The 27,136-nt window shown below is 51.8% G+C and overlaps 1 protein-coding gene across 1 annotated transcript in view; it reads right to left on the bottom strand.

The window, feature by feature from the left end:
- The window catches only part of TTBK1 (tau tubulin kinase 1), a 358,558-nt gene that overhangs the window by 104,941 nt on the left and 226,481 nt on the right, over positions 1–27,136 (bottom strand). The window contains exon 9 of the mRNA XM_075583603.1: positions 24,159–24,284. Coding sequence (XP_075439718.1) covers positions 24,159–24,284 — 126 coding nt within the window. The remainder of the gene's footprint in view (positions 1–24,158; positions 24,285–27,136) is intronic.

Genomic DNA, 27,136 nt, shown 5'->3' with positions numbered 1-27,136 from the left:
GTGACACTCACACAGAGAGAGAGCCGTGCCACTCACAGAGAGAGAGCCGTGCCACTCACAGAGAGCTGTGACACTCACAGAGAGAGCCGTGACACTCACACAGAGAGAGAGCCGTGCCACTCACAGAGAGAGAGCCGTGCCACTCACAGAGAGAGAGCCGTGACACTCACAGAGAGAGAGCCGTGCCACTCACAGAGAGAGAGCCGTGCCACTCACAGAGAGAGAGCCGTGCCACTCACAGAGAGAGAGCCGTGACACTCACACAGAGAGAGAGCCGTGCCACTCACAGAGAGAGAGCCGTGCCACTCACAGAGAGAGAGCCGTGCCACTCACAGAGAGAGAGCCGTGCCACTCACAGAGAGAGAGCCGTGACACTCACAGAGAGAGAGCCGTGACACTCACAGAGAGAGAGCCGTGACACTCACACAGAGAGAGCCGTGACACTCACACAGAGAGAGAGCCGTGCCACTCACAGAGAGAGAGCCGTGACACTCACAGAGAGAGAGCCGTGCCACTCACAGAGAGAGAGCCGTGACACTCACAGAGAGAGAGCCGTGACACTCACAGAGAGAGAGCCGTGACACTCACAGAGAGAGAGCCGTGACACTCACAGAGAGAGAGCCGTGACACTCACGGAGAGAGAGCCGCGACACTCACAGAGAGAGAGCCGTGACACTCACAGAGAGAGAGCCATGCCACTCACAGAGAGAGAGCCGCGACACTCACAGAGAGAGACGTGCCACTCACAGAGAGAGCCGTGCCACTCACAGAGAGAGAGCGTGACACTCACAGAGAGAGCCGTGCCACTCACAGAGAGAGAGCCGTGCCACTCACAGAGAGAGAGCCGTGCCACTCACAGAGAGAGCCGTGCCACTCACAGAGAGAGAGCCGTGCCACTCACAGAGAGAGCCATGCCACTCACAGAGAGAGAGCCGTGACACTCACAGAGATAGAGCCGTGACACTCACAGAGAGAGAGCCGCGACACTCACAGAGAGAGAGCCGTGCCACTCACAGAGAGAGAGCCGTGCCACTCACAGAGAGAGAGCCGTGCCACTCACAGAGAGAGAGCCGTGCCACTCACAGAGAGAGAGCCGTGCCACTCACAGAGAGAGAGCCGTGACACTCACAGAGAGAGAGCCGTGCCACTCACAGAGAGAGAGCCGTGCCACTCACAGGGAGAGAGCCGTGCCACTCACAGAGAGAGCGTGACACTCACAGAGAGCCGTGACACTCACAGAGAGAGAGCCGTGACACTCACAGAGAGAGAGCCGTGACACTCACAGAGAGAGAGCCGTGACACTCACAGAGAGAGACGTGCCACTCACAGAGAGAGCCGTGCCACTCACAGAGAGAGAGCCGTGACACTCACAGAGAGAACCATGACACTCACAGAGAGAGAGCCGTGCCACTCACAGAGAGAGAGCCGTGCCACTCACAGAGAGAACCATGACACTCACAGAGAGAGAGCCGTGCCACTCACAGAGAGAGAGCCGTGCCACTCACAGAGAGAACCGTGCCACTCACAGAGAGAGAGCCGTGACACTCACAGAGAGAGAGCCGTGCCACTCACAGAGAGAGACGTGCCACTCACAGAGAGAGCCGTGCCACTCACAGAGAGAGAGCCGTGCCACTCACAGAGAGAGAGCCGTGCCACTCACAGAGAGAGAGCCGTGCCACTCACAGAGAGAGAGCCGTGCCACTCACAGAGAGAGAGCCATGCCACTCACAGAGAGAGAGCCGTGCCACTCACAGAGAGAGAGCCGTGACACTCACAGAGAGAGAGCCATACCACTCACAGAGAGAGAGCCGTGCCACTCACAGAGAGAGAGCCGTGCCACTCACAGAGAGAACCATGCCACTCACAGAGAGAGAGCCGTGCCACTCACAGAGAGAGAGCCGTGACACTCACAGAGAGAGAGCCGTGCCACTCACAGAGAGAACCATGACACTCACAGAGAGAGAGCCGTGACACTCACAGAGAGAGCCGTGACACTCACAGAGAGAGAGCCGTGCCACTCACAGAGAGAGAGCCGTGACACTCACAGAGAGAGAGCCGTGCCACTCACAGAGAGAGCCGTGCCACTCACAGAGAGAGAGCCATGCCACTCACAGAGAGAGAGCCGTGACACTCACAGAGAGAGCCGTGACACTCACAGAGAGAGAGCCGTGCCACTCACAGAGAGAGAGCCGTGACACTCACAGAGAGAGAGCCGTGCCACTCACAGAGAGAGAGCCGTGCCACTCACAGAGAGAGCCGTGCCACTCACAGAGAGAGAGCCGTGCCACTCACAGAGAGAGCCATGCCACTCACAGAGAGAGAGCCGCGACACTCAAAGAGAGAGCCGTGCCACTCACAGAGAGCCGTGCCACTCACAGAGAGAGCCGTGACACTCACAGAGAGCCATGCCACTCACAGAGAGAGCCGTGACACTCACAGAGAGAGCCGTGACACTCACAGAGAAAAATCAGACAGCAATGTTTTGATTTGTATATAAATGCTCCGTTGCTTCAGCGGTTGTAATAACGTCTCTAGACGTGATTTCTTTACCTAAAGAATAAGTGTGGAACTCAGTTTTTCCTCAACAATTTGGTGCCGTGACTCCAGTGGCTAAAGCTCTGTGAGGATCCCACCAGTGCTGGCACGCCTTTTTGCCAGAGCCCCAGGCCCCTAACAAAGTAAGAGACCCCTTGTTATATATAAAAAAAATCCCCCTGGCGGTTCTGGATAAAGGGGGTGCACCCCCTTCAATACCTGGCCAATCCCCCTGTCTCTCTACAGGCGGGTTCTGGATAAAGGGGGTGCACCCCCTTCAATACCTGGCCAATCCCCCTGTCTCTCTACAGGCGGGTACTGGATAAAGGGGGTGCACCCCCTTTAATACCTGGCCAATCCCCCTGTCTCTCTACAGGCGGGTTCTGGATAAAGGGGGTGCACCCCCTTTAATACCCGGCCAATCCCCCTGTCTCTCTACAGGCGGGATATGGATAAAGGGGGTGCACAGATGCTTTGGGGGTATCCTCATGTTCAGTTGATGCCATCTATTTTTTTATTTTTTTTTTTAAACTATTGAAGCAATCTGTTAGACAATTTCATTTTTTTATTTTGGTAAAACCGGTTAAAAACCCCTTTCGGTGGGATTATCAGAGGTGGGGGTCTTCAAAGGGAAAACGCCCAGTCTCCGGACCCCAGCGGGGGGGGGGGGTGGGGGGAGGGTCAGTTAGAACCTCTGTTTAACGGGTCAGTCTGAAGTGTTGACCGGACCCCCAAGAGGGGTTCCCCCCCCCGGGATTAAGCATCTCAGGTTGAGAGTCTCTAGCATTGCGAATCTCAGAGGGGAACGCGCCCTAAGTTTAGGTCCAGGGCAGGGAAAATAGTGTTCCCCAAAACGTTGTGCTAGGTGTCAGTCACATCAGTCAAAATGTTTGTCTGCAATAAATCGCTGTGGGGAGAAGAGTATAGCCACGTACAAAAGCCACGTACAAAAGCCACGTACAAAAGCTTTTCTTATCCATAAGGCTGCGGCCAGGACGGGAGCGCGCTGGCGCTCATGCGCGATGATGTCATGCGCTCCTACTCGGTCGAGCAATTTGTGGCCGGCTAGGTGCGCGGGGGGGGGGGCATGTCGGGGGGCGCGGGGGGGGAGCATGTCAGGGGGGCGCAGGGGGGGCATGTCGGGGGGGGGGGGGGCATGTCGGGGGGGCGCTGCCAAGACATCACGGAGCTGGTTTGCCCTCATTGGGCGGACAGCTCACATGATGCGCAAGCAGCTAAGCGCCGAGAATGCGCAGGCGCTGGCTCACGCTTGCCACACACATTGCAGCAATGTGTTTCATCGCGGCCAGTGCAAGCGCGTGCGGCCAGTGCAAGCGCGTGCGGCCAGTGCAAGCGCGTGCGGCCAGTGCAAGCGCACGTGCCCGTCAGAGCCACCCTGGACGAGGCCTAAGAAGACAAAAGCAAGGGTGTACAGCCAAACCTTCCGACCCTTAAGTGCTCCCTGTGCGTCTGCGGAAGTATAAACCTTCGGATTTCAGGAGGTCTTTGTAGTTGCGGTTAGGCGCGGTTAGGCGCGGTTAGGCGCGGCATCGCCCGGCTAATCAAAGCTGCCGGGTCAGGAATGTTAGCGTAAACCTTCCCCTCCCCCTCTCCCCACAGCAATAAGTGTCTCGCGGTATGAAGTCATCTCGTGCCGAACCTCTCGTATAGCTGCGCCTTTCCTGGAACTGTGAGACGCACCTGAACGCCCTAATAAGTCCTACCTTGTGTACAAACCCTGTGTGAGAGTCGAATCATGGGAAAAGGAGGGTCACAATGAGGCACAATCCCTACTAAAGATACGCGGGCACAAGTCACCCCCAGAAACCGGCAACTTCTAACAAACATGGAATATAATCATTTGCTCGCGATGCTTCAAATGTATAATTCTGAGAATACTGTGATCATTTCCCCCCCCCCCCCCACGTTAGTGGCTGTGTTTATCCGTCATGGATGCCGCCCCCCCCCCCCCCTCTATCCCGAGTGACTGACGGATACGGTTTTTGTACAACACCACGACTATGGATGCTCAGTAAGTTACGCTCCCTATGTGAATAAGCGAATGTCAATGTGCTGTAACGCTTAACCGCGGTCCCTACCCGTATCCCCTTCTGTACCCCAATTATACCGCGGTCCCTACCCGTATCCCCTTCTGTACCCCAATTATACCGCGGTCCCTACCCGTCTCCCCTTCTGTACCCCAATTATACCACGGTCCCTACCCGTATCCCCTTCTGTACCCCAATTATACCGCGGTCCCTACCCGTATCCCCATCTGTACCCCAATTATACCGCGGTCACTACCCGTATCCCCTTCTGTACCCCAATTATACCGCGGTCCCTACCCGTATCCCCTTCTGTACCCCAATTATACTGCGGTCCCTACCCGTACCCCCTTCTGTACCCCAATTATACAGCTGTCCCTACCCGTATCCCCTTCTGTACCCCAATTATACCGCGGTCCCTACCCGTATCCCCTTCTGTACCCCAATTATACTGCGGTCCCTACCCGTATCCCCTTCTGTACCCCAATTATACTGCGGTCCCTACCCGTATCCCCTTCTGTACCCCAATTATACAGCTGTCCCTACCCGTATCCCCTTCTGTACCCCAATTATACCGCAGTCCCCACCCGTATCCCCTTCTGTACCCCAATTATACTGCGGTCCCTACCCGTATCCCCTTCTGTACCCCAATTATACAGCTGTCCCTACCCGTATCCCCTTCTGTACCCCAATTATACCGCGGTCCCTACCCATATCCCCTTCTGTACCCCAATTATACCGCGGTCCCTACCTGTATCCCCTTCTGTACCCCAATTATACCGCGGTCCCTACCCGTATCCCCTTCTGTACCCCAATTATACCGCGGTCCCTACCCGTATCCCCTTCTGTACCCCAATTATACCGCGGTCCCTACCCGTATCCCCTTCTGTACCCCAATTATACCGCGGTCCCTACCCGTATCCCCTTCTGTACCCCAATTATACCGCGGTCCCTACCCGTATCCCCTTCTGTACCCCAATTATACCGCGGTCCCTACCCGTATCCCCTTCTGTACCCCAATTATACAGCTGTCCCTACCCATATCCCCTTCTGTACCCCAATTATACCGCGGTCCCTACCTGTACCCCCTTCTGTACCCCAATTATACCGCGGTCTCTACCCGTATCCCCTTCTGTACCCCAATTATACCGCAGTCCCCACCCGTATCCCCTTCTGTACCCCAATTAAACCGCGGTCCCTACCCGTATCCCCTTCTGTACCCCAATTATACCGCGGTCCCTACCCATATCCCCTTCTGTACCCCAATTATACAGCTGTCCCTACCTGTATCCCCTTCTGTACCCCAATTATACAGCTGTCCCTACCCATATCCCCTTCTGTACCCCAATTATACCGCGGTCCCTACCCGTATCCCCTTCTGTACCCCAATTATACCGCGGTCCCTACCCGTATCCCCTTCTGTACCCCAATTATACCGCGGTCCCTACCCGTATCCCCTTCTGTACCCCAATTATACCGCGTTCCCTACCCGTATCCTCTTCTGTACCCCAATTATACCGCGTTCCCTACCCGTATCCTCTTCTGTACCCCAATTATACCGCGGTCCCTACCCGTATCCCCTTCTGTACCCCAATTATACAGCTGTCCCTACCCATATCCCCTTCTGTACCCCAATTATACAGCTGTCCCTACCCGTATCCCCTTCTGTACCCCAATTATACCGCGGTCCCTACCCGTAACCCCTTCTGTACCCCAATTATACCGCAGTCCCTACCCATATTCCCTTCTGTACCCCAATTATACCGCGGTCCCTACCCGTATCCCCTTCTGTACCCCAATTATACCGCGGTCCCTACCCATATCCCCTTATGTACCCCAATTATACCGCGGTCCCTACCCGTATCCCCTTCTGTACCCCAATTATACCGCGGTCCCTACCCGTATCCCCTTCTGTACCCCAATTATACCGCGGCCCCCACCCGTATCCCCTTCTGTACCCCAATTATACCGCGGTCCCTACCCGTATCCCCTTCTGTACCCCAATTATACAGCTGTCATTACCCGTATCCCCTTCTGTACCCCAATTATACCGCGGTCCCTACCCGTATCCCCTTCTGTACCCCAATTATACAGCTGTCCCTACCCATATCCCCTTCTGTACCCCAATTATACAGCTGTCCCTACCCGTATCCCCTTCTGTACCCCAATTATACCGCGGTCCCTACCCGTATCCCCTTCTGTACCCCATTTATACAGCTGTCCCTACCCGTATCCCCTTCTGTACCCCAATTATACCGCGGTCCCTACCCGTATCCCCTTCTGTACCCCAATTATACCGCGGTCCCTACCCATATCCCCTTCTGTACCCCAATTATACAGCTGTCCCTACCTGTATCCCCTTCTGTACCCCAATTATACAGCTGTCCCTACCCATATCCCCTTCTGTACCCCAATTATACCGCGGTCCCTACCCGTATCCCCTTCTGTACCCCAATTATACCGCGGTCCCTACCCGTATCCCCTTCTGTACCCCAATTATACCGCGGTCCCTACCCGTATCCCCTTCTGTACCCCAATTATACAGCTGTCCCTACCCGTATCCCCTTCTGTACCCCAATTATACCGCGGTCCCTACCCGTATCCCCTTCTGTACCCCAATTATACCGCGGTCCCCACCCGTATCCCCTTCTGTACCCCAATTATACCGCGGTCCCTACCCGTATCCCCTTCTGTACCCCAATTATACAGCTGTCCCTACCCATATCCCCTTCTGTACCCCAATTATACCGCGGTCCCTACCCGTACCCCCTTCTGTACCCCAATTATACCGCGGTCCCTACCCGTATCCCCTTCTGTACCCCAATTATACCGCAGTCCCCACCCGTATCCCCTTCTGTACCCCAATTATACCGCGGTCCCTACCCGTATCCCCTTCTGTACCCCAATTATACCGCGGTCCCTACCCATATCCCCTTCTGTACCCCAATTATACAGCTGTACCTACCTGTATCACCTTCTGTACCCCAATTATACAGCTGTCCCTACCCATATCCCCTTCTGTACCCCAATTATACCGCGGTCCCTACCCGTATCCCCTTCTGTACCCCAATTATACCGCGGTCCCTACCCGTATCCCCTTCTGTACCCCAATTATACCGCGGTCCCTACCCATATCCCCTTCTGTACCCCAATTATACAGCTGTCCTTACCCGTATCCCCTTCTGTACCCCAATTATACCGCGGTCCCTACCCGTATCCCCTTCTGTACCCCAATTATACCGCAGTCCCCACCCGTATCCCCTTCTGTACCCCAATTATACCGCGGTCCCTACCCGTATCCCCTTCTGTACCCCAATTATACCGCGGTCCCTACCCATATCCCCTTCTGTACCCCAATTATACAGCTGTCCCTACCCGTACCCCCTTCTGTACCCCAATTATACCGCGATCCCTACCCGTATCCCCTTCTGTACCCCAATTATACCGCAGTCCCTACCCGTATCCCCTCTGTACCCCAATTATACCGCGGTCCCTACCCGTATCCCCTTCTGTACCCCAATTATACAGCTGTCCCTACCCGTATCCCCTTCTGTACCCCAATTATACCGCGGTCCCTACCCGTATCCCCTTCTGTACCCCAATTATACCGCGGTCCCTACCCGTATCCCCTTCTGTACCCCAATTATACCGCGTTCCCTACCCGTATCCTCTTCTGTACCCCAATTATACCGCGGTCCCTACCCGTATCCCCTTCTGTACCCCAATTATACAGCTGTCCCTACCCATATCCCCTTCTGTACCCCAATTATACAGCTGTCCCTACCCGTATCCCCTTCTGTACCCCAATTATACCGCGGTCCCTACCCGTAACCCCTTCTGTACCCCAATTATACCGCAGTCCCTACCCATATTCCCTTCTGTACCCCAATTATACCGCGGTCCCTACCCGTATCCCCTTCTGTACCCCAATTATACCGCGGTCCCTACCCATATCCCCTTATGTACCCCAATTATACAGCTGTCCCTACCCGTATCCCCTTCTGTACCCCAATTATACCGCGGTCCCTACCCGTATCCCCTTCTGTACCCCAATTATACCGCGGTCCCCACCCGTATCCCCTTCTGTACCCCAATTATACCGCGGTCCCTACCCGTATCCCCTTCTGTACCCCAATTATACAGCTGTCATTACCCGTATCCCCTTCTGTACCCCAATTATACCGCGGTCCCTACCCGTATCCCCTTCTGTACCCCAATTATACAGCTGTCCCTACCCGTATCCCCTTCTGTACCCCAATTATACAGCTGTCCCTACCCGTATCCCCTTCTGTACCCCAATTATACCGCGGTCCCTACCCGTATCCCCTTCTGTACCCCATTTATACAGCTGTCCCTACCCGTATCCCCTTCTGTACCCCAATTATACAGCTGTCCCTACCCGTATCCCCTTCTGTACCCCAATTATACAGCTGTCCCTACCCGTATCCCCTTCTGTACCCCAATTATACCGCGGTCCCTACCCGTATCCCCTTCTGTACCCCAATTATACAGCTGTCCCTACCCGTATCCCCTTCTGTACCCCAATTATACAGCTGTCCCTACCCGTATCCCCTTCTGTACCCCAATTATACAGCTGTCCCTACCCGTATCCCCTTCTGTACCCCAATTATACCGCGGTCCCTACCCGTATCCCCTTCTGTACCCCAATTATACCGCGGTCCGTAACCGTATCCCCTTCTGTACCCCAATTATACCGCTGTCCCTACCCGTATCCCCTTCTGTACCCCAATTATACAGCTGTCCCTACCCGTATCCCCTTCTGTACCCCAATTATACAGCTGTCCCTACCCGTATCCCCTTCTGTACCCCAATTATACAGCTATCCCTACCCGTACCCCCTTCTGTACCCCAATTATACCGCGATCCCTACCCGTATCCCCTTCTGTACCCCAATTATACCGCAGTCCCTACCCGTATCCCCTTCTGTACCCCAATTATACCGCGGTCCCTACCCGTATCCCCTTCTGTACCCCAATTATACAGCTGTCCCTACCCGTATCCCCTTCTGTACCCCAATTATACCGCGGTCCCTACCCGTATCCCCTTCTGTACCCCAATTATACCGCGGTCCCTACCCGTATCCCCTTCTGTAACCCAATTATACCGCGTTCCCTACCCGTATCCCCTTCTGTACCCCAATTATACCGCGGTCCCTACCCGTATCCCCTTCTGTACCCCAATTATACCGCTGTCCCTACCCATATCCCCTTCTGTACCCCAATTATACCGCGGTCCCTACCCATATCCCCTTCTGTACCCCAATAATACCGCGGTCCCTACCCGTATCCTCTTCTGTACCCCAATTATACCGCGGTCCCTACCCGTATCCCCTTCTGTACCCCAATTATACCGCGTTCCCTATCCGTATCCCCTTCTGTACTCCAATTATACCGCGGTCCCTACCCGTATCCCCTTCTGTACCCCAATTATACCGCGGTCCCTACCCATATCCCCTTCTGTACCCCAATTATACCGCGGTCCCTACCCGTATCCCCTTCTGTACCCCAATTATACCGCGGTCCCTACCCGTATCCCCTTCTGTACCCCAATTATACCGCGATCCCTACCCGTATCCCCTTCTGTACCCCAATTATACCGCAGTCCCTACCCGTATCCCCTTCTGTACCCCAATTATACCGCGGCCCCTACCCGTATCCCCTTCTGTACCCCAATTATACCGCGGCCCCTACCCGTATCCCCTTCTGTACCCCAATTATACCGCGGTCCCTACCCATATCCCCTTCTGTACCCCAATTATACAGCTGTCCCTACCCGTATCCCCTTCTGTACCCCAATTATACAGCTGTCCCTACCCGTATCCCCTTCTGTACCCCAATTATACCGCGGTCCCTACCTGTATCCCCTTCTGTACCCCAATTATACCGCGGTCCCTACCCGTATCCCCTTCTGTACCCCAATTATACCGCTGTCCCTACCCGTATCCCCTTCTGTACCCCAATTATACCGCGGCAAATCTGCCCTACCTGTATCCCCTTCTGTACCCCAATTATACAGCTGTCCCTACCCGTATCCCCTTCTGTACCCCAATTATACAGCTGTCCCTACCCGTATCCCCTTCTGTACCCCAATTATACAGCTGTCCCTACCCGTACCCCCTTCTGTACCCCAATTATACCGCGATCCCTACCCGTATCCCCTTCTGTACCCCAATTATACCGCGGTCCATACCCGTATCCCCTTCTGTACCCCAATTATACCGCGGTCCCTACCCGTATCCCCTTCTGTACCCCAATTATACCGCGGTCCCTACCCATATCCCCTTCTGTACCCCAATTATACAGCTGTCCCTACCCGTATCCCCTTCTGTACCCCAATTATACAGCTGTCCCTACCCGTATCCCCTTCTGTACCCCAATTATACCGCGGTCCCTACCTGTATCCCCTTCTGTACCCCAATTATACCGCGGTCCCTACCCGTATCCCCTTCTGTACCCCAATTATACCGCTGTCCCTACCCGTATCCCCTTCTGTACCCCAATTATACCGCGGCAAATCTGCCCTACCTGTATCCCCTTCTGTACCCCAATTATACAGCTGTCCCTACCCGTATCCCCTTCTGTACCCCAATTATACAGCTGTCCCTACCCGTATCCCCTTCTGTACCCCAATTATACAGCTGTCCCTACCCGTACCCCCTTCTGTACCCCAATTATACCACGATCCCTACCCGTATCCCCTTCTGTACCCCAATTATACCGCAGTCCCTACCCGTATCCCCTTCTGTACCCCAATTATACCGCGGTCCCTACCCGTATCCCCTTCTGTACCCCAATTATACAGCTGTCCCTACCCGTATCCCCTTCTGTACCCCAATTATACCGCGGTCCCTACCCGTATCCCCTTCTGTACCCCAATTATACCGCGGTCCCTACCCGTATCCCCTTCTGTACCCCAATTATACCGCGTTCCCTACCCGTATCCCCTTCTGTACCCCAATTATACCGCGGTCCCTACCCGTATCCCCTTCTGTACCCCAATTATACCGCTGTCCCTACCCATATCCCCTTCTGTACCCCAATTATACCGCGGTCCCTACCCGTATCCCCTTCTGTACCCCAATAATACCGCGGTCCCTACCCGTATCCTCTTCTGTACCCCAATTATACCGCGGTCCCTACCCGTATCCCCTTCTGTACCCCAATTATACCGCGTTCCCTATCCGTATCCCCTTCTGTACCCCAATTATACCGCGGTCCCTACCCGTATCCCCTTCTGTACCCCAATTATACCGCTGTCCCTACCCATATCCCCTTCTGTACCCCAATTATACCGCGGTCCCTACCCGTATCCCCTTCTGTACCCCAATAATACCGCGGTCCCTACCCGTATCCTCTTCTGTACCCCAATTATACCGCGGTCCCTACCCGTATCCCCTTCTGTACCCCAATTATACCGCGTTCCCTATCCGTATCCCCTTCTGTACCCCAATTATACCGCGGTCCCTACCCGTATCCCCTTCTGTACCCCAATTATACCGCGGTCCCTACCCATATCCCCTTCTGTACCCCAATTATACCGCGGTCCCTACCCGTATCCCCTTCTGTACCCCAATTATACCGCGGTCCCTACCCGTATCCCCTTCTGTACCCCAATTATACCGCGATCCCTACCAGTATCCCCTTCTGTACCCCAATTATACCGCAGTCCCTACCCGTATCCCCTTCTGTACCCCAATTATACCGCGGCCCCTACCCGTATCCCCTTATGTACCCCAATTATACCGCGGCCCCTACCCGTATCCCCTTCTGTACCCCAATTATACCGCGGTCCCTACCCATATCCCCTTCTGTACCCCAATTATACAGCTGTCCCTACCCGTATCCCCTTCTGTACCCCAATTATACAGCTGTCCCTACCCGTATCCCCTTCTGTACCCCAATTATACCGCGGTCCCTACCTGTATCCCCTTCTGTACCCCAATTATACCGCGGTCCCTACCCGTATCCCCTTCTGTACCCCAATTATACCGCTGTCCCTACCCGTATCCCCTTCTGTACCCCAATTATACCGCGGCAAATCTGCCCTACCTGTATCCCCTTCTGTACCCCAATTATACAGCTGTCCCTACCCGTATCCCCTTCTGTACCCCAATTATACAGCTGTCCCTACCCGTATCCCCTTCTGTACCCCAATTATACAGCTGTCCCTACCCGTACCCCCTTCTGTACCCCAATTATACCGCGATCCCTACCCGTATCCCCTTCTGTACCCCAATTATACCGTGGTCCCTACCCGTATCCCCTTCTGTACCCCAATTATACAGCTGTCCCTACCCGTATCCCCTTCTGTACCCCAATTATACCACGGTCCCTACCCGTATCCCCTTCTGTACCCCAATTATACCGCGGTCCCTACCCGTATCCCCTTCTGTACCCCAATTATACCGCGGTCCCTACCCATATCCCCTTCTGTACCCCAATTATACTGCTGTCCCTACCCGTATCCCCTTCTGTACCCCAATTATACAGCTGTCCCTACCCGTATCCCCTTCTGTACCCCAATTATACCACGGTCCCTACCCGTATCCCCTTCTGTACCCCAAATATACCGCGGTCCCTACCCGTATCCCCTTCTGTACCCCAATTATACCGCGGTCCCTACCCATATCCCCTTCTGTACCCCAATTATACAGCTGTCCCTACCCGTATCCCCTTCTGTACCCCAATTATACAGCTGTCCCTACCCGTATCCCCTTCTGTACCCCAATTATACAGCTGTCCCTACCCGTATCCCCTTCTGTACCCCAATTATACCACGGTCCCTACCCGTATCCCCTTCTGTACCCCAATTATACCGCGGTCCCTACCCGTATCCCCTTCTGTACCCCAATTATACCGCGGTCCCTACCCATATCCCCTTCTGTACCCCAATTATACAGCTGTCCCTACCCGTATCCCCTTCTGTACCCCAATTATACAGCTGTCCCTACCCGTATCCCCTTCTGTACCCCAATTATACCACGGTCCCTACCCGTATCCCCTTCTGTACCCCAATTATACCGCGGTCCCTACCCGTATCCCCTTCTGTACCCCAATTATACCGCGGTCCCTACCCATATCCCCTTCTGTACCCCAATTATACAGCTGTCCCTACCCGTATCCCCTTCTGTACCCCAATTATACAGCTGTCCCTACCCGTATCCCCTTCTGTACCCCAATTATACCGCGGTCCCTACCCGTATCCCCTTCTGTACCCCAATTATACCGCGGTCCCTACCCGTATCCCCTTCTGTACCCCAATTATACCGCTGTCCCTACCCGTATCCCCTTCTGTACCCCAATTATACCGCGGCAAATCTGCCCTACCTGTATCCCCTTCTGTACCCCAATTATACAGCTGTCCCTACCCGTATCCCCTTCTGTACCCCAATTATACAGCTGTCCCTACCCGTATCCCCTTCTGTACCCCAATTATACAGCTGTCCCTACCCGTACCCCCTTCTGTACCCCAATTATACCGCGATCCCTACCCGTATCCCCTTCTGTACCCCAATTATACCGCAGTCCCTACCCGTATCCCCTTCTGTACCCCAATTATACCGCGGTCCCTACCCGTATCCCCTTCTGTACCCCAATTATACAGCTGTCCCTACCCGTATCCCCTTCTGTACCCCAATTATACCGCGGTCCCTACCCGTATCCCCTTCTGTACCCCAATTATACCGCGGTCCCTACCCGTATCCCCTTCTGTACCCCAATTATACCGCGTTCCCTACCCGTATCCCCTTCTGTACCCCAATTATACCGCGGTCCCTACCCGTATCCCCTTCTGTACCCCAATTATACCGCTGTCCCTACCCATATCCCCTTCTGTACCCCAATTATACCGCGGCCCCTACCTGTACCCCCTTCTGTACCCCAATTATACAGCTGTCCCTACCCGTATCCCCTTCTGTAACCCAATTATACCGCGTTCCCTACCCGTATCCCCTTCTGTAACCCAATTATACCGCGATCCCTATCCGTATCCCCTTCTGTACCCCAATTATACCACGGTCCCTACCCGTATCCCCTTCTGTACCCCAATTATACCGCGGTCCCTACCCGTATCCCCTTCTGTACCCCAATTATACCGCGGTCCCTACCTGTATCCCCTTCTGTACCCCAATTATACAGCTGTCCCTACCCGTATCCCCTTCTGTACCCCAATTATACCGCAGTCCCTACCTGTATCCCCTTCTGTACCCCAATTATACCGCGGTCCCCACCCGTATCCCCTTCTGTACCCCAATTATACCGCAGTCCTCACCCGTATCCCCTTCTGTACCCCAATTATACCACGGTCCCTACCCGTATCCCCTTCTGTACCCCAATTATACCACGGTCCCTACCCGTATCCCTTTCTGTACCCCAATTATACCGCGGTCCCTACCCGTATCCCCTTCTGTACCCCAATTATACCGCAGTCCCTACCCATATCCCCTTCTGTAACCCAATTATACCGCGGTCCCTACCCATATCCCCTTCTGTACCCCAATTATACAGCTGTCCCTACCCGTATCCCCTTCTGTACCCCAATTATACCGCGGCCCCTACCCGTATCCCCTTCTGTACCCCAATTACAGCTGTCCCTACCCGTATCCCCTTCTGTACCCCAATTATACCGCGGTCCCTACCCATATCCCCTTCTGTACCCCAATTATACAGCTGTCCCTACCCGTATCCCCTTCTGTACCCCAATTATACCGCGGCCCCTACCCGTATCCCCTTCTGTACCCCAATTACAGCTGTCCCTACCTGTATCCCCTTCTGTACCCCAATTATACAGCTGTCCCTACCCGTATCCCCTTCTGTAACCCAATTATACCGCGTTCCCTACCCGTATCCCCTTCTGTAACCCAATTATACCGCGATCCCTATCCGTATCCCCTTCTGTACCCCAATTATACCACGGTCCCTACCCGTATCCCCTTCTGTACCCCAATTATACCGCGGTCCCTACCCGTATCCCCTTCTGTACCCCAATTATACCGCGGTCCCTACCTGTATCCCCTTCTGTACCCCAATTATACAGCTGTCCCTACCCGTATCCCCTTCTGTACCCCAATTATACAGCTGTCCCTACCCGTATCCCCTTCTGTACCCCAATTATACAGCTGTCCCTACCCGTACCCCCTTCTGTACCCCAATTATACCGCGATCCCTACCCGTATCCCCTTCTGTACCCCAATTATACCGTGGTCCCTACCCGTATCCCCTTCTGTACCCCAATTATACAGCTGTCCCTACCCGTATCCCCTTCTGTACCCCAATTATACCACGGTCCCTACCCGTATCCCCTTCTGTACCCCAATTATACCGCGGTCCCTACCCGTATCCCCTTCTGTACCCCAATTATACCGCGGTCCCTACCCATATCCCCTTCTGTACCCCAATTATACAGCTGTCCCTACCCGTATCCCCTTCTGTACCCCAATTATACAGCTGTCCCTACCCGTATCCCCTTCTGTACCCCAATTATACCACGGTCCCTACCCGTATCCCCTTCTGTACCCCAATTATACCGCGGTCCCTACCCGTATCCCCTTCTGTACCCCAATTATACCGCGGTCCCTACCCATATCCCCTTCTGTACCCCAATTATACAGCTGTCCCTACCCGTATCCCCTTCTGTACCCCAATTATACAGCTGTCCCTACCCGTATCCCCTTCTGTACCCCAATTATACAGCTGTCCCTACCCGTATCCCCTTCTGTACCCCAATTATACCACGGTCCCTACCCGTATCCCCTTCTGTACCCCAATTATACCGCGGTCCCTACCCGTATCCCCTTCTGTACCCCAATTATACCGCGGTCCCTACCCATATCCCCTTCTGTACCCCAATTATACAGCTGTCCCTACCCGTATCCCCTTCTGTACCCCAATTATACAGCTGTCCCTACCCGTATCCCCTTCTGTACCCCAATTATACCACGGTCCCTACCCGTATCCCCTTCTGTACCCCAATTATACCGCGGTCCCTACCCGTATCCCCTTCTGTACCCCAATTATACCGCGGTCCCTACCCATATCCCCTTCTGTACCCCAATTATACAGCTGTCCCTACCCGTATCCCCTTCTGTACCCCAATTATACAGCTGTCCCTACCCGTATCCCCTTCTGTACCCCAATTATACCGCGGTCCCTACCCGTATCCCCTTCTGTACCCCAATTATACCGCGGTCCCTACCCGTATCCCCTTCTGTACCCCAATTATACCGCTGTCCCTACCCGTATCCCCTTCTGTACCCCAATTATACCGCGGCAAATCTGCCCTACCTGTATCCCCTTCTGTACCCCAATTATACAGCTGTCCCTACCCGTATCCCCTTCTGTACCCCAATTATACAGCTGTCCCTACCCGTATCCCCTTCTGTACCCCAATTATACAGCTGTCCCTACCCGTACCCCCTTCTGTACCCCAATTATACCGCGATCCCTACCCGTATCCCCTTCTGTACCCCAATTATACCGCAGTCCCTACCCGTATCCCCTTCTGTACCCCAATTATACCGCGGTCCCTACCCGTATCCCCTTCTGTACCCCAATTATACCGCGTTCCCTACCCGTATCCCCTTCTGTACCCCAATTATACCGCGGTCCCTACCCGTATCCCCTTCTGTACCCCAATTATACCGCTGTCCCTACCCATATCCCCTTCTGTACCCCAATTATACCGCGGCCCCTACCTGTATCCCCTTCTGTACCCCAATTATACAGCTGTCCCTACCCGTATCCCCTTCTGTAACCCAATTATACCGCGTTCCCTACCCGTATCCCCTTCTGTAACCCAATTATACCGCGATCCCTATCCGTATCCCCTTCTGTACCCCAATTATACCACGGTCCCTACCCGTATCCCCTTCTGTACCCCAATTATACCGCGGTCCCTACCCGTATCCCCTTCTGTACCCCAATTATACCGCGGTCCCTACCTGTATCCCCTTCTGTACCCCAATTATACAGCTGTCCCTACCCGTATCCCCTTCTGTACCCCAATTATACCGCAGTCCCTACCTGTATCCCCTTCTGTACCCCAATTATACCGCGGTCCCCACCCGTATCCCCTTCTGTACCCCAATTATACCGCAGTCCTCACCCGTATCCCCTTCTGTACCCCAATTATACCACGGTCCCTACCCGTTTCCCCTTCTGTACCCCAATTATACCACGGTCCCTACCCGTATCCCTTTCTGTACCCCAATTATACCGCGGTCCCTACCCGTATCCCCTTCTGTACCCCAATTATACCGCAGTCCCTACCCATATCCCCTTCTGTAACCCAATTATACCGCGGTCCCTACCCATATCCCCTTCTGTACCCCAATTATACAGCTGTCCCTACCCGTATCCCCTTCTGTACCCCAATTATACCGCGGCCCCTACCCGTATCCCCTTCTGTACCCCAATTACAGCTGTCCCTACCCGTATCCCCTTCTGTACCCCAATTATACCGCGGTCCCTACCCGTATCCCCTTCTGTACCCCAATTATACCACGGTCCCTACCCGTATCCCCTTCTGTACCCCAATTATACCGCTGTCCCTACCCGTATCCCCTTCTGTACCCCAATTATACAGCTGTCCCTACCCGTATCCCCTTCTGTACCCCAATTATACAGCTGTCCCTACCCGTATCCCCTTCTGTACCCCAATTATACAGCTGTCCCTACCCGTATCCCCTTCTGTACCCCAATTATACAGCTGTCCCTACCCGTATCCCCTTCTGTACCCCAATTATACAGCTGTCCCTACCCGTATCCCCTTCTGTACCCCAATTATACCGCGGTCCCTACCCGTATCCCCTTCTGTACCCCAATTATACAGCTGTCCCTACCCGTATCCCCTTCTGTACCCCAATTATACAGCTGTCCCTACCCGTACCCCCTTCTGTACCCCAATTATACCGCGATCCCTACCCGTATCCCCTTCTGTACCCCAATTATACCGCAGTCCCTACCCGTATCCCCTTCTGTACCCCAATTATACCGCGGTCCCTACCCGTATCCCCTTCTGTACCCCAATTATACAGCTGTCCCTACCCGTATCCCCTTCTGTACCCCAATTATACCGCGGTCCCTACCTGTATCCCCTTCTGTACCCCAATTATACCGCGGTCCCTACCCGTATCCCCTTCTGTACCCCAATTATACCGCGGTCCCTACCCGTATCCCCTTCTGTAACCCAATTATACCGCGGTCCCTACCCATATCCCCTTCTGTACCCCAATTATACAGCTGTCCCTACCCGTATCCCCTTCTGTACCCCAATTATACCACGATCCCTACCCGTATCCCCTTCTGTACCCCAATTATACAGCTGTCCCTACCCGTATCCCCTTCTGTACCCCAATTATACCGCGGTCCCTACCCGTATCCCCTTCTGTACCCCAATTATACCGCGGTCCCTACCCGTATCCCCTTCTGTACCCCAATTATACCGCTGTCCCTACCCGTATCCCCTTCTGTACCCCAATTATACCGCGGCAAATCTGCCCTACCTGTATCCCCTTCTGTACCCCAATTATACAGCTGTCCCTACCCGTATCCCCTTCTGTACCCCAATTATACAGCTGTCCCTACCCGTATCCCCTTCTGTACCCCAATTATACCGCGGCAAATCTTCCCTACCCATATCCCCTTCTGTACCCCAATTATACAGCTGTCCCTACCCGTATCCCCTTCTGTACCCCAATTATACAGCTGTCCCTACCCGTATCCCCTTCTGTACCCCAATTATACCGCGGTCCCTACCTGTATCCCCTTCTGTACCCCAATTATACCGCGGTCCCTACCCGTATCCCCTTCTGTACCCCAATTATACCGCTGTCCCTACCCGTATCCCCTTCTGTACCCCAATTATACCGCGGTCCCTACCCGTATCCCCTTCTGTACCCCAATTATACCGTGGTCCCTACCCGTATCCCCTTCTGTAACCCAATTATACCGCGGTCCCTACCCATATCCCCTTCTGTACCCCAATTATACAGCTGTCCCTACCCGTATCCCCTTCTGTACCCCAATTATACAGCTGTCCCTACCCGTATCCCCTTCTGTACCCCAATTATACCGCGGTCCCTACCTGTATCCCCTTCTGTACCCCAATTATACCGCGGTCCCTACCCGTATCCCCTTCTGTACCCCAATTATACCGCTGTCCCTACCCGTATCCCCTTCTGTACCCCAATTATACAGCTGTCCCTACCCGTATCCCCTTCTGTACCCCAATTATACCACGGTCCCTACCCGTATCCCCTTCTGTACCCCAATTATACAGCTGTCCCTACCCGTATCCCCTTCTGTACCCCAATTATACAGCTGTCCCTACCCGTACCCCCTTCTGTCCCCAATTATACCGCGATCCCTACCCGTATCCCCTTCTGTACCCCAATTATACCGCAGTCCCTACCCGTATCCCCTTCTGTACCCCAATTATACCGCGGTCCCTACCCGTATCCCCTTCTGTACCCCAATTATACAGCTGTCCCTACCCGTATCCCCTTCTGTACCCCAATTATACCGCGGTCCCTACCTGTATCCCCTTCTGTACCCCAATTATACCGCGGTCCCTACCCGTATCCCCTTCTGTACCCCAATTATACCGCGGTCCCTACCCATATCCCCTTCTGTACCCCAATTATACAGCTGTCCCTACCCGTATCCCCTTCTGTACCCCAATTATACAGCTGTCCCTACCCGTATCCCCTTCTGTACCCCAATTATACCGCGGTCCCTACCTGTATCCCCTTCTGTACCCCAATTATACCGCGGTCCCTACCCGTATCCCCTTCTGTACCCCAATTATACCGCTGTCCCTACCCGTATCCCCTTCTGTACCCCAATTATACCGCGGTCCCTACCCGTATCCCCTTCTGTACCCCAATTATACCGTGGTCCCTACCCGTATCCCCTTCTGTAACCCAATTATACCGCGGTCCCTACCCATATCCCCTTCTGTACCCCAATTATACAGCTGTCCCTACCCGTATCCCCTTCTGTACCCCAATTATACAGCTGTCCCTACCCGTATCCCCTTCTGTACCCCAATTATACCGCGGTCCCTACCTGTATCCCCTTCTGTACCCCAATTATACCGCGGTCCCTACCCGTATCCCCTTCTGTACCCCAATTATACCGCTGTCCCTACCCGTATCCCCTTCTGTACCCCAATTATACAGCTGTCCCTACCCGTATCCCCTTCTGTACCCCAATTATACCGCTGTCCCTACCCGTATCCCCTTCTGTACCCCAATTATACCGCGGTCCCTACCCGTATCCCCTTCTGTACCCCAATTATACCGTGGTCCCTACCCGTATCCCCTTCTGTACCCCAATTATACCGTGGTCCCTACCCGTATCCCCTTCTGTAACCCAATTATACCGCGGTCCCTACCCATATCCCCTTCTGTACCCCAATTATACAGCTGTCCCTACCCGTATCCCCTTCTGTACCCCAATTATACAGCTGTCCCTACCTGTATCCCCTTCTGTACCCCAATTATACCGCGGTCCCTACCTGTATCCCCTTCTGTACCCCAATTATACCGCAGTCCCTACCCGTATCCCCTTCTGTACCCCAATTATACCGCTGTCCCTACCCGTATCCCCTTCTGTACCCCAATTATACCGCGGCAAATCTGCCCTACCACTGCTACACTGAGGATTAAACAGTCCTCAATACCGACACCAATTTGAAGCACCACATTAGGGGTTTATTCCCTTATCTACCTATGTACCCCAATTATACCGCGGTCCCTACCCGTATCCCCTTCTGTACCCCAATTATACAGCTGTCCCTACCCGTATCCCCTTCTGTACCCCAATTATACAGCTGTCCCTACCCGTATCCCCTTCTGTACCCCAATTATACAGCTGTCCCTACCCGTATCCCCTTCTGTACCCCAATTATACCGCGGTCCCTACCCGTATCCCCTTCTGTACCCCAATTATACCGCGGTCCCTACCTGTATCGTATTGGTGTTCGCTTGTACTTAATGTTATATTATGTTACCTAATGTGTTTTATGGTTACTTCAGAGATTGTTTTAATTTATTTCTTTGAGTTTTAATGGTTACATTAATTAATGTTGGAGTAATTCATTGTTTGGATTGGTTAGTGTTACTATTCATTTTGAGTTGGTTTAGGAATTAATTGGTTTGATTGGGTAATGGTTTAATTAAATCATTGTTGATGTTGTAATTGCTTCTATTGATTGGATTAGCTGGCTACTGATTTTATTTAGTGAAGTGTGTTTTTTGGAGTTTATTTAGGTTTTATTACTGTGTGTCTTGTGTATTACTGTATTTTTATTAGGGTGCCCATTGAGTGCTATAGAGGCTTATCATGCCCATATTATTATTATATGGGTATGATGTACCACTATACTACTCAATGGCTATAGGGTGGGTATAGTCAGTCTGGGGTGGGTGCTTAGGCCACACGGGTGAGTGAAGGGGGTATTAGCCCTAAGGATGGGTGTTTAGACCTTGCGGGTGGGTAGCAGTTGGGTACCGTTAACCCCGTTATTACCTTAGCGGTAACAAGGGGTTAACTCCCCCCCGCAACCCCCCCGCAATGCCTAAACAGCCACTAAGGGCCAAATTCCCCCTTCACCCACCCCCGCAAGCTACAGTATTGTATTGTATTGTATGTTTCTTAAAGTAAGTCTGGCACGGATGTTTAACCCCTTCATTGCCTTAGCGGTTAGCCGCTAAGGTAATGAAGTTGCTGTACATGCATGTTTCCTGCCTCGGATGCATGCCGGGGGGGGGGGGGGTCCGGAGCTGCTATTAATGGCTATCAGCTCCAGAGACCCCCGGCATCAATCCGAGGCAGGAAAGGGGCCTGATTTTTTTCCAAGTCCCGACACATCGCAGCTCATCGAGGCATTTCCCCACCAATTGTCCAACAATTTTGTGGTGAATTGGATTTGGGGAGAAGAACGCCGTTTAGGGCTGCGATAGGCCGCGACAGCCGACTCGCGGGTCTCTGAATCGCGCAAGTTTATCAACCATCCGAAAATGGTCGATAAGCGGCTGATCGCCGCTCAGTCGGCAAATTTCGGATGGAGATAAAATTTCGCGCCGATACAGGCCGTTATCGAGCAGTTATCGAGGCTATCTGAATACGAGTGCCCATTTTGGGCGATAAGTGCTCGATAAGGGCCTTACCGAGGCTTTCTGAATAAGGCCCCATGTCTCTCCAAGCGCTGAGCTTTGGTGAGCGTACGTGCGTGAGTGTGGCCGTACCGATTTGATATAATTGAAGTGAGCGCGTCAAGCGCACTCAGCAGCAGCGTGGCCACAGCATAAGCAGGGAGTGAGCACGCTCGTGCTCGTGCGCCATGACATCATGCGCTCTGCTTTTCCTGGCCATCTATTTGCGCGGCCATCACGTCACGGAGCTGGTTCACCCTCATTGGGCGACCCGCTCACATGACGCACCAGTGAGCGGCATAAACATATTGGCTTGTGTGACAGGGTGAATAAACGTCGCCAGCCCCGTGCCTGGCAGACCTATGTATAGGTCGGCAGGGCAGCAGTGACCAGGTTAACTCTCAGCTGAGAGGTCTGGTTAATTAGTCTGATCCCAGCTGCCTCATCAAGGAGCTTTATAACCCCCAGGCTGTACACACATGCAGGCGAGCTGGTCAGGAGACAGGACTGAAACGCTGAAGTAGATTACAGCTATAAGGTCTGTCTTCAAAATACATGTTTGATGAACTGTCTGTGTACTGTTACGCTGGAATCTGAACAGCCCTTGTTGGGAAAGGGCAAGCCCTGCTCAGGACTTAATTTCTGTTTTGTATGCTGAAAATAAGCTGTTTTGTTTTTGTATGCTGAAACGAAGCTGTTTTGTTTTTGTATGCTGAAACGAAGCTGTTTTGTTTTTGTATGCTGAAAAGAAGCTGTTTTGTTTTTGTATGCTGAAAAGAAGTTGTTTTGTTTTTGTATGCTGAAAAGAAGCTGTTTTGTTTTTGTATGCTGAAAAGAAGTTGTTTTGTTTTTGTATGCTGAAAAGAAGCTGTTTTGTTTTAGTATGCTGAAAAGAAGCTGTTTTGTTTTAGTATGCTGAAAATAAGTTGTTTTGTTTTTGTATGCTGAAAAGAAGCTGTTTTGTTTTTGTATGCTGAAAAGAAACTGTTTTGTTTTTGTATGCTGAAAAGAAGCTGTTTTGTTTTAGTATGCTGAAAAGAAACTGTTTTGTTTTTGTATGCTGAAAAGAAGCTGTTTTGTTTTTGTATGCTGAAAAGAAGCTGTTTTGTTTTTGTATGCTGAAAAGAAGCTGTTTTGTTTTTGTATGCTGAAAAGAAACTGTTTTGTTTTTGTATGCTGAAAAGAAGCTGTTTTGTTTTTGTATGCTGAAAAGAAGCTGTTTTGTTTTTGTATGCTGAAAAGAAGCTGTTTTGTTTTTGTATGCTGAAAAGAAACTGTTTTGTTTTTGTATGCTGAAAAGAAGCTGTTTTGTTTTTGCAGAGTGGGCAGAGTATGGGGTTACAGCGGGCAGAGTATGGGGCTCTCCCTCCATGTCTCGGCAGTGTGCCCGGTGATTGTGGTACCTGGTAGTCCGGCTTTGTGAAGTAGTCCAGAGTGGAGATGTGATCCAGGAACAGATGGAACTCAGACGGCATGTGCTTCAGAAGCATCCGATGGTCGTACTTCTCCTTAATCATCCCCACCTGCTCCTGGGGGAAGCACACAGAGAGCGGGCGTCGTAAATAAATATATATATATACACACACACAGAGAGCGGGCGTCGTAAATAAATATATATATATACACACACACAGAGAGCGGGCGTCGTAAATAAATATATATACACACAAACACACAGAGAGCGGGCATTATATATATATATATATATATATATATATATATATATATATATACACACACACAGAGAGCGGGCATTGTAAATAAATATATATACACACAAACACACAGAGAGCGGGCGTTATATATATATATATATATATATATACACACACACACACAGAGAGCGGGCATTGTATATATATATATATATATATATATATATACACACACACACACACACACACACACACAGAGCGGGCATTGTAAATAAATATATATATATACACACACACAGAGAGCGGGCATTGTAAATAAATATATATATACACACACACACAGAGCGGGCATTGTAAATAAATATATATATATACACACACACAGAGAGCGGGCATTGTAAATAAATATATATACACACAAACACACAGAGAGCGGGCGTTATATATATATATATATATATATATATACACACACACACACAGAGAGCGGGCATTGTATATATATATATATATATATATATATATACACACACACACACACACACACACACACAGAGCGGGCATTGTAAATAAATATATATATATACACACACACAGAGAGCGGGCATTGTAAATAAATATATATATACACACACACACACACACACAGAGCGGGCATTGTAAATAAATATATATATATACACACACACAGAGAGCGGGCATTGTAAATAAATATATATACACACACACACAGAGAGCGGGCATTGTAAATAAATATATATTTTATATTATTTTAAAGCTTTACACTCTTCTGCCCCTCCTTACATCTCATCCCTAATTTCTCGCTATGCACCATCCAGACTCTTGCGTTCTGCTCAAGGATGTCTTCTTTCTACCCCCTTTGTATCTAAAGCCCTCTCCCGCCTTAAACCTTTCTCACTGACTGCCCCACACCTCTGGAATGCCCTTCCCCTCAGTACCCGACTAGCACCCTCTCTATCCACCTTTAAGACCCACCTTAAGACACACTTGCTTAAAGAAGCATACGAATAGCACTGTGGATATTCTGAACACATGATCCATAAAGCTTGGCCCCCTGCAGACGCACTTACCAGAACTCCCTCCTACTGTCTCTGTACGTTCTCCCTACCAATTAGACTGTAAGCTCCTCGGGGCAGGGACTCCTCTTCCGAAATGTTACTTTTATGTCTAAAGCACTTATTCCCATGATCTGTTATTTATATTATCTGTTATTTATTTGATTACCACGTGTATTACTACTGTGAAGCGCTATGTACAGTAATGGCGCTATATACTGACATACATACACGTGTATTACTGCTGTGACGCGCTGTGTACATTCATGGCGCTATATACTGACATACATACACGTGTATTACTGCTGTGACGCGCTGTGTACATTAATGGCGCTATATACTGACATACATACACGTGTATTACTGCTGTGACGCGCTATGTACATTAATGGCGCTATATACTGACATACATACACGTGTATTACTGCTGTGAAGCGCTATGTACATTAATGGCGCTATATACTGACATACATACACGTGTATTACTGCTGTGACGCGCTATGTACAGTAATGGCGCTATATACTGACATACATACACGTGTATTACTGCTGTGACGCGCTATGTACATTAATGGCGCTATATAAATAAAGACATACAATACAATACAATACAATGAGGGACATACATTTCGTAAAATAAAATATAAATGTGTGCCGGGGATAGCAGCCAGATCTACCACCTGGGTTTATAAAGGGGGTGGTTTTGCAGTATTATAGGCTGAGAGAAGTTTGGGCTATATTTCGGCTTCCTATAAACATTATCCAGGAAATCCATACCTTCTGGTAGTTCCCTGAAACTCACGCCCTGCACATCCCCGCTGGCGGGCACCCCTGAAACTCACGCCCTGCACATCCCCGCTGGCGGGCACCCCTGAAACTCACGCCCTGCAGATCCCCGCTGGCGGGCACCCCTGAAACTCACGCCCTGCACATCCCCGCTGGCGGGCACCCCTGAAACTCACGCCCTGCACATCCCCGCTGGCGGGCCCTCCTGGAACAGTAACACACGCATACATCTTTATTATACCAACAGTTATATACCACAATTGGGCTGCAGAACTGACACTCCACAGTCACAGTTACATCTTAACCATATATATCAAGGAGGTAGCAACTAACAGCTACTTCCATGCTAACAGTAGTCATCACCAAATTGGCTGAGGAATGTTCCCTTCAGCCAATTTGGTAGGTTCTTACTGTTCCACCGATCTGGATTTTGTTGTACAGTGCGATTTAATAAAGGCCAAATTGTATTGTATTTCTTTATTTATATAGCGCCATTACTGAGTGTAGCCCCGGTAAGAAATGGGGGCTATATATCTTTCTCCTGCTGGTGTAAGTCCTGCTAAGGGCAGGTCGCCAGTAGTTATCATGGGTTTTCCCCCCGCTTCAAGCCCTGCCTTGAGTGATGGAGGCAGGCCCCTGACTCTGTGTGCAGGCCTGAGACAGAGGGGAGGGCCTGCTGACATCATGAGGGGTGGGGCTGTCTAAACTTAGTCCTGCCTGTTCCTGTAGGTGACAGTTAGTTCTGTCCTGGGAGCAGAGAGAGCGAGTAGTGAAGTTCTGGTCTGGGTTGGAGTAAGACCTAGTAGTTGTTCTATCCTGGGAGCAGAGAGTGCTGGAGTGTCTGACCTGAGAGGATTATGCTTG

The sequence above is a fragment of the Ascaphus truei genome, unplaced genomic scaffold (genome assembly GCF_040206685.1).
Source record: "Ascaphus truei isolate aAscTru1 unplaced genomic scaffold, aAscTru1.hap1 HAP1_SCAFFOLD_340, whole genome shotgun sequence".
Taxonomy (NCBI): Eukaryota; Metazoa; Chordata; class Amphibia; order Anura; family Ascaphidae; genus Ascaphus; species Ascaphus truei.
Note: the sequence above shows the minus strand (reverse complement) of the source record. Positions and strands in the feature narration are given on the sequence as shown.